This window comes from Odontesthes bonariensis, chromosome 18, assembly GCF_027942865.1.
Source record: "Odontesthes bonariensis isolate fOdoBon6 chromosome 18, fOdoBon6.hap1, whole genome shotgun sequence".
In the NCBI taxonomy this organism is placed as follows: domain Eukaryota; kingdom Metazoa; phylum Chordata; class Actinopteri; order Atheriniformes; family Atherinopsidae; genus Odontesthes; species Odontesthes bonariensis.
In genome coordinates, this window is record NC_134523.1 from 7,405,480 (window position 1) to 7,420,800 (window position 15,321).

Consider the following 15,321-nt stretch of genomic DNA (forward strand, 5'->3'; position numbering starts at 1 on the left):
TAAATCATACTAGCTTAGTGTCAAAAACATAAAAGTCAAAGATCCTTCCATGTCATTCAAAAATTTGTCATCGAAACATATCAGGATCACAACTAAACAAGCTGGTCAGTTCGTCTTTGACCTCTACTCACAACATGCCAGCATAGGAAATAAGGCTATATTACAGGGATTTAAAGTGAAACAGACCTAAGTAATCTTTTAAAGCCTGAGAGATCACTCGAGATAAGTATTTTTTTTTTTTTTTTGCAACTTGAAATCAAGAACTGTGTGAATGAAGCCACTAATTGATTTTACGCTGACAGCTTCATACTAATTATGTGTTCAAATGAATTATTTGCATCTTTTTTGGCGTTTTGAACGTTAATGAGGTCAAAAACGGTCAGTGAGACACTGATTAACTTGTATCTGATGTATTTGGCCTGTTATCTGATTCTAATATTTCTGTTTATAATTACCATACGTTTCTATGTCTTTGGGTGTACATGCACACAAGCTTTAACAGATGAGCAAAGAATGATCACATGGGTGTTTCAGTTTGCATGTTTTCTGTTTAGTGTGAGAGTTTGAGCTGTTTACCAGGGCTCTTCCTCCAGCAAGTTTACTGATCTCCTCTCAGATGCACAGCAAGTCTTCTCCCTTCCCCACAGATGATTAGTTCTGATCAGTAAAAATAACAGAGAAAGTGGAGCAGCACGCTGAACCAAAGTGTAATTACAACAATGAGTTCTACTTAATGAAGGGGAAGAAACACTTTGAAACACTTCACCTCCCAGATTGAAGCAAAATCTAATTTGCGTTCTCAGTTACTTGTATTTTAAGTCACACCAGTACACACACCTTCCCTGACTCACACACTGTAGTGTGTGATGCACACAATCGGTATTAGTTTCAGTCTTTCTGAAAATCTGTGCACCAATGTGCACCAACCAGTCTATCTAGCGTTATGGACACACCACCATGCCTTTCCTATGTTTATGCTCCTGTGCTGGCTGTAGGAATTGTGTTTTCCAGTTGGCCCTATTTCCATCCCAATCTCATGACATCCATATCTTGTGATAACCCTCGAGTAATTTCTTTAAATTTGGGAGAAATGATGATGTAGGTTTTTATTGGTCAAACAATATTGTCACCGTCACCTCAAAAAACATTTTTTCAGCCATAACACCAGAATTCACATTCTAAGTATGATCAACATTTTATTGAATAATTTAATCGAATGATGAAGTGAAGTGATGATGAAGTTATTAGTAGAAGTAAAAAAAAAAATCACTTTATTATCATCATGTTTGCTTAAAACACTTCTATTGCAATTTATTTAAACCTTTATTACTAATGGTGACACTCTTGGATGCTCCTTCAGTCTTCAGAGTTCATAACAGAAAGCTCAACATGTTTTCTTATGTCATCATCTATTAAAGAAGTACAGCCTGATTAAGTGGCTACAATACACACTCTCTGGTGCCTCCTGGGAAGATATGCTGGTACTTTTTGCTCAGTTATGTACTTTTTGATAAGGCCCTTAGGCTATAGTTGATACATCAAATATTTTTTGATGTCTTGGTGGAACTGCAGGTATGTAGTCCTTTGGGACATTGTATGCTATACTGGGTTATACCATTAAACTCATAAAGTCAAGTTATCCTTCGCCTTCAATTGCAGTGTAACTGTTGACAGCAGTAGGGGATAGTGTTGAATGTCAAGCAGAGAAGGACACACATATCTCTGACATCTGTCCCCTTATTCATTTGCATCAACTGCACTTTCTCTCACCTGTTACTGTGTCAGATTTTTTTCTTACATAAAGAAACAGACTTTCACAGGTGCCTCTATAACAAGGCACATAGTCCATGAAATGAGTACGCACATTCATCAAGACTGTTACTTATTACCTCCATATTCCTCCACAGTTTTAATTGCGGGGAGTCATGAGGCAGAAAGGCCTCATCTGAGAAGCTTTATTGTGTGCGTGATTTTCTGCATTGGTTTATACACAATTACTGTGTCTGCTTTATGTTTGGATTGTTCTTCGGAACCCACTCTCAGCCCCCCTCTTTTAAAGGTGACTTCCAACTAAAATCAATGAGTTGTCTTGTGAATAAGGCTGCCTTAGGACAGCCATACATCCAAGCAGCAGCGATCTCTAAATATATGTTTTTAATGATGATCATCATTAGGGCTAAGTATGGATTTATACACAGCATCACCCCTGGTGCGATTTAAAATCATATTAGGCCCTGCCATCATTTCCTGGATGAATGAGCTTATTCGCTCTGTGTGTTCCCCATCCAGATGCTGCAATAGGATGTCTCAGAATTCCCATCTGCAATCTTCTGAGGGAAATAAAGGGGAATAAATAAATCTTGTGGTAATGAAATAAACATATGTGTGGTTTTAAGTAAGAAGTGGGTTTGTGGGATGTGAATTTTTTTTTGTTTTTTGAGAGTTGCTCACATCTTCGAAAATAAGTAAGAATGTTTGTCACACAATCAGGCAAAGATATATAGTTTTTGGCTCATGGTTTTCATCAGGGTCAAGCATTTCTAGCAAATTATTCTAATCAAACACTAGACTTGTCACCGTCCCGAATGCACATAAATTAAATCCATATTTAACTTCTGGGCACTTAATGGGTGCATTTTACCCAATGAGATCAGCAGTGACCCTAGATGCAGACAATGTGGAACACATATTGTTCTTCAGGCAATGCAGAGCTAATTGGCTTCAGAACAAAATGTTCCATCATAAATAACTTCAACTTAATTTTTTTACACTTTAGTGAAGACACAAGACCTAATGAAAAGAATCCTGGATTTAGATTAACATCTGAATCTAATATCTCCTAAGTTTGGCCATGATTAGCTTCTGGTCAAGCGTTCACACTGACCCTTCCAGGATAGCAACAAACAAATCAAAGCAGCTATAGGACTTTCTCGGTAAGGTTAGTAAATAAACAGCGTCTCTATGAAGGTATAAGGGAAGCATGTCAAAGTGCTTTCATCAGATGACACTACAGGGTCAAACTAAAATTTCTCTCTGCAATATTTCCGTACCAGCTGAATTTACCTGAAGAATTAGAGATGGTTGTTTAGTTTAATCATCTGATTTGTGAAAATCTGTGTTCTCTACCTAACTTAATATGCTGCTGTGATCAGTGTTCATTGCATTCTTTCTATTCTTACAAACATGTTCACCTCTGCCCACACAGAAATTGACCAAGGCAGTTGCGGAGATCCTGGAGTCCCAGCTTATGGTAAACGGGAGGGAGCAGGCTTTCGTCACGGGGACAGGCTGTACTTCGAGTGTCTCCCTGCTTTTGAGCTTGTGGGAAAGAAGAACATTACCTGTCAGAAGAACAACCAGTGGTCGGCAAAGAAACCCAGCTGTGTTTGTAAGTTCTTGAAAGTCTAACACAGTTTAGATTTGACGTACACTTTATGCATAAGTATGTCACTACTAACATCAGTGGGAATACTGTGCTGATGATTATAGGGACAGCTACTTATTAAATGGTCCGATTATCCTCACAATTTTTTCCCTTTTTTTTTCCCCAGAATGTGTGTGGATTTGAAACAATAGGGAGGATTATTAGTTAATCAACGACATGAAAGAGGCCCACATAAATTGAGAATTAGAAGATGAGGGGGAAAGGAAAGGAGAGCAGACTGTGCAGATAATGTTCACTATTGTATTATTGATACAATAGGATGGACAAAAACCTCTGATAAATTGACACACCCCCAACCCCTAAAACGGATTTTGGCTGGTTATTACTTCGAAGCAGTGTTTATTGACTTAATTTTTAATATATAGAAAGATTGATTTGATTTGGATGGGTGTTTTTGTTTTCTCTGTTTCCCCTGGGCTACATCTCGGGTGGTAACAGTAGTCTTGTGTGCCGTAATGTCAGTGGTCCAATCCCCAACTTTCCCTGACAAAATGTTAAAGTGTCCTGGGGCAAGACACTAAACCCCACATTGCCCCATGGTTGGTGATAGAGAAAAAATATTGCTTGGCCTGTAACACTGTATCGACAAAGAATTGCTTTTGTTTTTTTAGAATTTAAACTTGTTTTATCCCCGTTTTTATTTCACTCTGCTTCAAATTAGATATTTTATTGTGGTCATGTTAGATAGATCTTTAATGTATAATGCCAGTGCATTTCTTTGGGAATCATGCTTTCCTTCATAGCCCTGTCCATAATACCTCAACTGGCAAGTTGAGAAATTGTTCTTTTTTATTATCTCCTGTTATCTCAGTGTGAGCCTAAGTGGCTGTCATTGTACATGGGCTTATGCTACAAGGCAACAAATGCGCTGTTATTTTTGGTTGTGTTTGAAAAGGGAGTCCCTCACTAATGTGGTAGGTGTCTACAGTAAGTGAATGTTGAGGTAGACAGTAGAAAAGCACAATGTTTCCGTGTTCTAAACAACTATTAGTTTTAATGTTAATGTGTTGTATTTCTTCTTCTTCTCTTCTGCTCCATATATCTCTTTATCTCTCCTGTAGTTTCCTGTTTCTTTAACTTTACCACTCCATCCGGGGTGCTGCTATCCCCTAACTATCCTCAGGAATATGGAAACAATATGCACTGTGTGTGGCTCATCATAACAAACCCTGAAAGCAGAATCAATTTGGCCTTCAACGACCTCAGCATGGAGAAACAGTTTGACTTCCTCTCCGTCAAGGATGGAGGAAAGGTTGTGAATTACACTTTGTTGCCTTCAGTTATTTTGAATAACCTTTAGATCAGCTGTGTATTTATCACTGTGCATGTTTCTTGGAAAATTAGTATGTGCAATTGTATGTATGAACTGTTCTGCCAACATCATTAGACTATGGCAAGCCCATTTTTTCTGTTTACTGTACTTTATTTTGGTTCAAGAGATCTTTGGTTTCACCAGAAAATCTGACTTTGTTAGGCTGAATCCCCCATCCTGGGCACCTTCTCTGGTGACGTTCTGCCTCCTCCCATAACAACAAGTGCACACGTGGCACGATTGGAGTTCCTGACTGACCACACTTACACAGACCGAGGATTTAATATCACTTTCACAAGTGAGTACTGAATGTTACTTCACTGAAGATTAAGGGGAGTCTTTAGAGCTCATCACAGACACCCACCCCAACATGGATGTTTAGTATTCTACATTGTCTATGCGGGTGTACAGTATGCGTGTGGGATGATGGGTGTGCATATGATTGGCCTCATGAATCATCTACCATATCTGTGCCTCTCTCCCACAGACAGAATACACAGGGCCATGTATCAACAACACTCTTTGCACACTCACAAAAAGAAAAAGAAAAATCACAACGCCCCCCTGTCTTTAATATCTTAACAGGGACTTGACAACTAAATAAACCCTAAATAAAGATGCAGCATCCTTAGCTGACACATTGTGGCAGTGCTCATATTCCATTCTGGGTAACTGCTGATGTTTGAGGGAATTCCACATGGTTTATACCCTGACACAGTAAACAGTGGCTGCATGCTGGTAAACCTATTTCATGGATATACTGTGCTGTGAGGGGTTTGTTGCAGGATTTTTGTATTAGTTGTATTCATACAGTGAGCCGGAATTTTGCATTTGTCCATATCCCAAACTGAATATCTCCGCGTAGCCCCGTCCACGCAAAGCTGTTTGTTGTCAGAGGACTTACTGTACTGATAAGAATAAAATGTTGGCATGTTAAAAGAATATTCATTTTCTTGTGAGCATACCAACAATTGTTTAGAAGTGTGTAAGATTATAATAATAATGCACAACAAGTGGTCAGCTAGCATAAACAAAAGGAAACCAAAAAATGCTTTGGTAATGTTGACACATTTGTCAAACAAGCGCATAACTTCTAACTTACAGTATTCTGTGTCCAAATGGTCACAGCACTCTGAGATTCTGTCCTACCAAAGTATGCAGGAGATTCTGTTCAGACACATTTACAAAGCTGTTTGAAAGGCAGATGATCTCACAATTATGCCTTATGGTCAAACACTCCCATGCCATATGTATTGATGATAATAGCTGTAGTTACATCAATATAATTGTTTAGTAATTGTGACAGTAGGGCCTATTTTTACACACCATCTCAGACACAGCAGTATCATTTTATCGTGTATTGCCTGAATGCTCGTTAAAACCAGTACGCCATAATTGTATCTTAAAGTAAATGCACATATTCTCTGAGTTATTAACTTGTGCTTGAATTGAAATAACATGGCTCAGCCTTTCCAGAAAACATTTGGACTCTGACTCTTACTAATCTGAAGACATGTCATCAAACAAGCCCAGGTGCGTCTGTAAAGCCACGATGTGGACAGCACATGGTGGCTAATGCATTAAATTAGCAAGTTGGATAAATCAATAAATGGCCAGTGCAGCATGGTGAATGAACACCAAGAAAAGTTAATTGAAGATGACAATCCCTTCCTGAGAACAGTGTCATCTAACTGCAGGACAGATTTTTGGAGGTTGTGGGCCTGAGCAGACAACTTCCATCATTCATGTTAATTAAAGACATGCCAAACTGTATTGAGGGGATTTCTGGCAAGTTAATAAATACGATATTTTTGATGGATGAGCTGTAGCTGATACTCTGTTTGGGTCCAATGGATACAGAGGAGGGATTCATCAACACCTACACGTGTCAACAACTGCTTGTGTGTACAAGAGTGAAAGAGATAGTGTTGCAGGAGATGTATTTGTTTACATGACTTTTTCTAGGGTTATGACTCTTCTTGTAAGACAGTGTCCTCCTACTTTTTCCAACTAGTTCCCACTTGGAATTTTATTAAGGGGCCTGATAGATAAAATTCTAAAGACGTACAAGAACAATTTTCCTTGTTTGTTTCCTGCAGAAATAATTTACCAGTGTCATGTAGCACAGATGATCTGCATACAGCACGGTTGCCCACCTTGGAGAATTACTGCAGCAGGGTGAATCGATGTGACTAAGTGAAACAAATGTATTTTTGTCCCATGCTGACATTGGGGAAAAAATGCTTTCAGCAGAAGGAGAGGGGGCAAAAAAAAGTTTTGCCAAGAAACTTTTTAGCATCTTGCCCAGAAAAAGTAAATGTAACATGTGACTCAGGTCAATGTAATGTCTTTTGTTTGGAGGTTTATGAGAAAGTGACCTATATTTTTACTAAAATATGGCATGATCCTTTTTAGGAGTAAAGTAAATGATAAAGGATCGTATTCAACAGTGCTATGTTTTATTGTGATTGACAAGATGGTGCCGTACTAAGTATATGTATGGTGTATATATATGTATAAGTATATAAATATGTTCTCCTATTGTTCTCAGACAGATCCGTCCATCATTTGTCAAATGCTCTTTTAGTAAATCAAAATGGCAACAGCCTTATCCCAAACTCAAGAGGTCTGGTCAATTTTTATTTCCCTTTTTTTTTTTTTTTTCTTGTTAAGATTTCTAACTGTAATAAAGATATATTACAGCCAACCTTATGCTAATATAATATGTAGGATATATTCACCACTTGTTAAAGTAATAAGATTGTATTAGATTAAGTATTTAAGGCACTTTTGTAGTATATTTATTGAACAGCTGTAGTTTGAGTACCGCACACCCACATCACAGCTTAGTCTGTATGTATGCAAGTATGGTCAGATTCTCAGTGCAATGCAATTTATTTTTCCTTTCTTTTAAAACATGTTCTTACAGTCTTTCCTTCACCTTGAGACATTTTCCAACAAAGTCATTTAAAATATCTTAGTAATCTGTTTTGTTTTTTTTTAAATCCCTATTCGACTTGAATTCTCAATTCAATAGATCTTTTCTTCAGCAGACAGTGCAGGTCTAATGAATGACAGTAATGAAGGGAAACCACATTGAACCTTGACAAATGCACAACAGCAGGACCTTCCCCAATTGTTGAATTAATAATATAATTAAAATATTAATATACCAGTGCATTTCGTGCTATGACATATGTCAGCCGTGAAAAACGTCTGTAGTCTACAAAACAATGGTTGACATTACAGTGTCCTTGTCTAGCTTATAAAATACCAGTTGAATCACAGATTTCCTCCTTTTTTTGGTGTTCTAACATTTTATCATCATGTATTGTTAAGCAAAATTTACCACCTTCCACCACTCTTGTCCTCCAAACTAACACCGTCTTTTCTGCATCCCCTACAGCATTTCGCCACAACGAGTGCCCAGATCCAGGGGTGCCAGTTAATGGAAAGCGTTTTGGTGAGAGCCTTCAGCTGGGGAGTTCCATCTCATTCCTTTGTGAGGAGGGCTTCGTTAAGACCCATGGCTCTCAAACCGTCTCCTGCATTCTGAAGGATGGCAATGTAGTGTGGGACAATGCTGTTCCTCGCTGTGAAGGTGGGTAAGGGAGGGGCAACTTCAGATTACTCTTTATCTCTTTATGACTACACATGAAATGATATTGGCTGAAGAGATGAGAGCCCAGGGTCAAAGACTTGAATTTTTTTTTATATTCTTAAGGAATGAAACATGTCATGTCAGTATATCATTTATCAAATTATCAGCATGGGAAGACATTTCAGCTTCACATGAAATAAAATGAGGCCTAGCGCTGACAGTGCTTATTGCTTGTTTTCATATCATAACAACTTGTGATGCAACGTTATTGCACAATTTAACAGACCTGATTGGAATATTCTGCACTTGCTGAAAAGTTTCAAAAGAAGCTGATTTGAAAGTGATCTTCCTCATTCTCTTGAATTCCTTAACAAAGGATACAACTAATTAAATTATGTTGAGGACACTTGAGATCAGGTAATGATGAAACTGATGATGACCAAGGGGCTTTGTACTCTTCAGTATCTGACGCAGCAGACGTTCTGTGCTTACATACAGACTGCTGAACAATCCATTTACCCCTCCCTCACTTAATAATCAATAAACTTTTTCCAGCAATCCAGAAAAGGCCAGTATAGCTGGCAAAGCTTAGATTGAAGCTTAGCATTTACCAAGCTTTTTTTGTTTGTTTGTTTGACATGGCTTGAACTCTAAGGGGCCTAATCAGGCTCACCTATCCATAATACAACAAAAGAAAAGCTTTTAAAACTTGTCAGCTCCCCACCCCGGTAGCATAGCATGTGTCATAGCAGCTTCAAATTCCTCTGAGAACATTATCAAAACCATGCGTTAGTAGTGTAATGCATTTCATAGATGTCCTTCAGTATGCCGTTAGCTGATTATATCATTCCATTTCAAAGGGAGCAGGGAGCTGGCAGTGTAACTAAACCCTGCACTGTGTCTATGTGTTTTGGTTAAGGATGGGCAGTGAAAGAGAAGAATGTCAAAGTGAACTGTAACAGACATGAAAGTTCAGGATAGAGGTTGATGTACTTAAAGGTAGGGTAGGAGATCCTGGATTGTGAGTCCAGCGAAGCTGCATTTTGAAAATACACAGGTAAAAAGTCCCAACCCTTTTCTTCACTTTCCCCCCGAAGGCACGCCTCTAGAGTACATGAACGCGCACGAGCACGAAGGTGCACGAGCGCTGGTCTGACAGCAAGCATCGATCGTTGCCGTATTTAGTATTTAGTATATGCTAACTATGCGTTTAATAATGCTAGGTGCTAGCCAAGCTGGCTCTAGTTTAGCTTCCTGCCAAGCTTCTGGACGCGTAATTCGTTCACGGAGCAGGGTACGCACACAGGGGGAAGGAGGGGGAGGGAGGAGCAGATTGCAGTTTGATAGACGGCATCAGAATCCAATCATCGTTAACGGTCCGTTCAGTATGATTGGATAGTGTTTTTCCTAGATTGTACGTTCTAGAGGCCACTAAAACTTTTCATATTTGTGTCAAAACTTTTAATTAATTGGTTGCAATGGGGGTGTGAAGAGTATTTCAAGCAATATGTAAAAAAATGTTCCAGAAAAAGATCCCCTACCCCACCTTTAAGTATCTTTTTGTTCAAGTAATCAAAGTTATTTTGTTTTCTCCTCTTGGTCATGTTGATGCCAGCACCTTTTTATGAGAGATTAAATGATACATTCTAAAGCAAAAGAGAAGAATAGTATACAGTATATATATAGGTAATGTATGCTTTTGTACACACGGACACAGGAAGAGTGAAAAACATGGTCCTTGCAGGAATGGTTAACCTTGAAGTGAGCTGTCACCAATTCACATTAGACAGAGCCTGACAGTGAAAGAAATGAGAGGCGCCTCGGATGATGCAAGAAATCATCTATAGACGTTGTCATACATCACCTGGGACAGACATGTATAATTCAGTCCCTATCCATCTTTCTCTCCCTGTTTCTTCTCTCCCTCCGTTAGCCCCATGTGGAGGAGATCTGAAGGCTCCCAGTGGAATCATCCTCTCCCCTGGCTGGCCAGAACTATATAAGGAGGCCCTTAACTGTGAATGGATCATTGAGGCTCCTCCAGGCTACCCCATCAAGATCATTTTCGACAAGTGAGTGACCAGGAGAACAACTACTGTGCCAGATTGTTTAATTTTCTCAGAACACTCTTGCTTTCTTGCAGTTTTTGACTTCTTAAACCAGCTCACCCTTTCATCCCCATCCCTCCATTTGTTCTCACTTTCTTTAATCTCTGTTTCTGTCTTTGTACTGTACAGTAGATCAAATTCACGCTATACTGCAACTTAAATACCACAATTTTTTTATTTAGTATGTTCTTTGAGAAGGGATTTATCCACTTATTTATACCCCCTCCTTAATGACCCACAGATATCCCTAATTAACTGACATAGACACTCAGAAACTGCATTGATCTGCAAGTATGTGCAGTAAGTACACATGCTCATGCAAGAGGAGATATTTTAACAATGGGGACCATAGATATGTAAGAGAAGGTAATTTGTCCCAATGTTGAGAGAGACAGACAGTTATAAGATCAAACACTACATAAATGTTTTCAGTAAAACTTATCGTTCCAAACCAATTCCATCCCTGTTCTTGCTATGATAGCACACCATGCAAAATAAATGCAGCATAAATGTTTGTTGCTCTTTAATTTTTATGTAACATCAATAAAATATCACAAACCGTTTCATTTAGATGACATGGTTCTGGAACTAAGCTATTTATTTATGGCTTTGAAGATGAAGGGGCTCTGGCAATACAGCCACAAACACACACATACATTGAACTCGAGCACACACACACACGCGTGCACACACACACGAAGGCGTACATGCTACAAATATATAAACTCCCTAATGCAAGATTGAGCAGAATTGCCTCAAATTTGAAGGATCATAAAATCATAAGAACATATTTTATCCAGGTCATGTAATTGAAAAAAATTAATTGAAATGAAATTTAATTGACAAATATCACATACACAGTATGATTTTTTTTATTTATGTTTTTTTAGGTCGGTACATTAAATTTTTCTTTATTTCGAATTTCACTCAGTCTTTCCCAGGTACCAAAAATGCGTAAATCCAATGTTAAGTGGGTAAACACAGACTTTATTTATTTATTTACTTTTTTACAGCAAAGCTGATTTTCAGTATGACTGTTAAAAAGGTTATCAGAAAAAACCTTTTTAATTTCATTTTCGACATCAGTTTGATTTCAAACCAAACCAGAACACACAGGACAGTGCTGCGTTTCCTGTTTAGCCTCGCTTTGCATTTACCCAAAACAGAGGATGAATTATCCAGATTACTTGTGAATCAAACTAGTTAACTCTGTGTTGGGAACTTGTATATATATGTTAATATATTTTTAATTACATTCATTAAAATAAACTTTCGGCCTGTTTGTTTGGATTGGATTTTCTCTTCTAAGAAAGACTGTTTCCTATTTTCAGGTTTCGCACTGAAGTTAACTATGATGTTCTTGAGGTGCGTGATGGACGATTTCCCTCTTCACATCTTATTGGAAGTTACCAGGGCACCCAGGTTCCCCAGTTCCTCATCAGCACCTCCAACTTCCTGTTTCTTCACTTTTCGACTGACAAGAGCCACTCTGACATCGGCTTCCGTATACGTTACGAAAGTAAGGGCCCACATGCAAAGTCAAATCCATATTCAGATGCACATGATGCAAATCTTTGGCCTTTGCTTCACACAGTCTGACAGGAATTAATCCAGTACATACAGGAAGGACAAATCGGAGGCATCCCTGTTCTCTGTACACAGTCCTGGCTTTGAATACATCTCTCCTGGCTCCCCATTTCACCTGAAAGCATACTTAATAGAATACCTGTACATATGAAGTTTAAGGCTGGAGATTATTCTGTCAGATAATCCTACCTTGACCCATTTGGTCAGTCTTAAAACAGTTTTTACACTGCCTCATGTTATCACACATTCACACACGCTTACACTTTCCCCTTAAACTAGCCTGCACTCGCAGTGTAATTCAACGCTCAAGGCAATCCTGCAATCGTTTCTATCTGTGTGGGACACACCGGTAACCTTTTGCACCTTCTCTGTGGATGAATTTGAAATAAACTCCATTATTTACTGTAAGCACTGTTGCACCAGAAACTATGCAAGGTTGAAAGGAAAGGAGCTCCTAATGATCTGTTCGAGAATGGATGTTTGTGTGAATTGTTTATCTCTGTTGTTTTATGAATGCAAACACCCTTTCAATATCTCTTGACCTATTTAAGAAAGGAGGATTTAAGTTTTCACTCTAAGCAAGAGGACATGGGGATTTTTTGCTGTCTTTGATCATGTGTTGCATATCCTTATTTTCTTTTTCTACCTTTCCTCTGTAGCCCTGCAGCTACAGTCGGATCACTGCGTGGATCCTGGCATACCTGTCAATGGGCAGCGACACGGCAATGACTTCTACGTGGGTGCTTTGGTGACATTTAGCTGTGAGGCCGGATACACACTGAGCGACGCAGAGCCTTTAGAGTGTGAACCCAATTTTCAGTGGAGTCGCCCCCTGCCTAGCTGCGATGGTATGTTCCATATTATTGACCTAGAAATGAATAGTCGCTCGCCAGATTTCTCCCTCCTCATAAATGGGATTAAAGCTGAATTCATTGTTGTGAGTTGTTTCAGATGAAACCTAAGAGATCATCTCCGTGACTTTGCTTCATATTGCATCATATTTAAAGTGATTTATATTCCCCAGTCATTACAAAATCCATTCAAAATGATAACCATTCTTTCAGATTAGTTTCTTTAGAATTTAGGTTTCTGCTTTATTTCATCAGAAATGTTTTATATTGTGCTGCAGTGATCTACCTTTTGAAAGTTCCCCTTTTCCTAATTTGTAAATGCTTATATATTTGAGGACATTATTGATTCCTTGCTACTCTGTACCCATAGTGACAACATCACTATCCTTCTTATGCTTTCTTAAAGGGCATCTCTCGGAAAATTAATTTTAGTGCATTTTGAATGCACTGACAAGTTTTGAATATATTTTTTTTTTTTTGTATTAGAAAGTTTTATTGTCATGCCTCCTCTGAACTTGCCTCTGCTCTCTTCTCTCATTTCTCATCTTTGTCAATTCTCCACTGTCCACATGCCCCGTGCTGCCAGCTTTGTGTGGAGGTTATATCCAGGGCAACGTTGGAACCCTTTTGTCTCCTGGCTTCCCAGATTTTTACCCACATAACCTGAACTGCACATGGATAATTGAAACCTCCCATGGCAAAGGTTAGAGCAGAAATTACATGTCAACACATGAGGCAGTCAAATTTAATTTCCTTACAATGTCATTTCCCCCTACTGTGTGGCCTTTTTACTTTGCCAAACAAGCTGTCTTTGTAAGACTGGAGTGCTGAGAGGCTAGCCTGGGGCGACTCTGCCATGGGATGACTTACCAGTCATGTCCCTTTTTGGTCAAGGGCTCGCATTGAATTGACAAAGCCTAATTTGCAGATGTTCACGCTGTGTGTATGTGTTTAGTACATAGTAGAAAAAGTTAATTGAAACTGAGAATGTAGTATTTCACATCAAAACTTGTATGTATCATGAATCTTCCTTAACTTGAAATTGCTAATATTCATATTAATTACATGTATTGTAATGGGCATCAAGATTATCTTTTTGGAATGGATCTTTCTGACTCTCTTATTCAGGTGTCCAGTTCACTTTCCACACTTTCCACCTTGAGAGCCCTCATGACCATTTGCTGGTGACGGAGAACAGCAGCTTCTCTCAGCCTCTATGGAGATTGACAGGTTCCACACTGCCTTCACCACTCAGTGCAGGCCTGTTTGGAAACTACACAGCACAGATCCGCTTCCTCTCTGACTTTTCTGTTTCATATGAGGGATTTAACATCACTTTCTCCGGTAAGGAAACTATCATTTCGCAACACTGAGACAGGAAATGGGACTATTTGCACTGATTTATGGTAATCACATGGGGAATACTAAGACTTAGACGTGGGAAGTATTGAGTATTGTTTTATGCCAAAAGAAATGATTCAACCCAGAGGATAAATCTGATCAAATGTGATGTCCTCTATGTAAAACAAAAAACACTTTTTCACAAGAGCAAGGAATTTTTGTAATCACAGTATTATTTTGCTCATACAGTAAAGTCTCACTTTTTCTTATTATTCTCTCTCTCATTTTCAGAGTATGATTTGGAGCCCTGTGAAGATCCTGGAATCCCACCTTACAGTACCAGAAAAGGACTGCAGTATGGAGTTGGCGATGCCCTCATCTTTTCCTGTTTCCCAGGTTACCGACTGGAAGGTCCAGCCAGGGTGGTGTGTTTGGGGGGCAGGAGGCGGGTGTGGAGCTCCCCTCTGCCAAGGTGTGTTGGTAGGTGGTCACATGCTTTATTTTGGCTTTTGTCACCCTCCCAATCCTCTCCTAATATCATCCCAGTTCACTACACATACACTTTCACATACACCTGCAAATGAAGAGATGTACAAAAGCTATAAATCATGTTAGAAAATGAGGCGTTTCCTCCACATTAACATCTCTCTGTATGCAAGCGTTTTGTCTCCCCATTTGATAGCTTCCTCAAGACGGCCCGTGTGACTCTGTGTAAATTATATAGGGCCGTTTTAATTAGTTTTAATTGAGAATGATATCAAAAAGGGAAATGCGTTAATAATTGATTGTTCTTGTTGTCAATGTTCGGGAAAATTACAGGTCAAGATTTTGGTCAGTATGTTAATTCTACGATGCAACAAAACTTTTTTGCTGCCTTTTATGTGTTGATATGAAAACGAATCGGAACCCAATGACCCTGATAAATAAATCTTAGGGCAATGGCGGTCATTGACCTGCTTCTGTTTGTCCTTTACTCGGCTTTTAAATTTATTACAAGCACTATTAAAAATGTTAATGCTGATGGAAAACACCTGGAAAATATTAACTACTTTATGGGGACATTTCCCCCCCTGCAT

General features: G+C 38.8%; 1 protein-coding gene across 1 annotated transcript in view; it reads left to right on the forward strand.

The window, feature by feature from the left end:
• csmd2 (CUB and Sushi multiple domains 2) overlaps positions 1-15,321 on the forward strand; it is a 227,750-nt gene that overhangs the window by 132,614 nt on the left and 79,815 nt on the right. The window contains exons 13-22 of the mRNA XM_075449084.1: positions 3,206-3,388; positions 4,507-4,697; positions 4,920-5,055; positions 8,164-8,358; positions 10,292-10,430; positions 11,798-11,985; positions 12,713-12,901; positions 13,491-13,607; positions 14,033-14,248; positions 14,537-14,725. Coding sequence (XP_075305199.1) covers positions 3,206-3,388; positions 4,507-4,697; positions 4,920-5,055; positions 8,164-8,358; positions 10,292-10,430; positions 11,798-11,985; positions 12,713-12,901; positions 13,491-13,607; positions 14,033-14,248; positions 14,537-14,725 — 1,743 coding nt within the window. The remainder of the gene's footprint in view (positions 1-3,205; positions 3,389-4,506; positions 4,698-4,919; positions 5,056-8,163; positions 8,359-10,291; positions 10,431-11,797; positions 11,986-12,712; positions 12,902-13,490; positions 13,608-14,032; positions 14,249-14,536; positions 14,726-15,321) is intronic.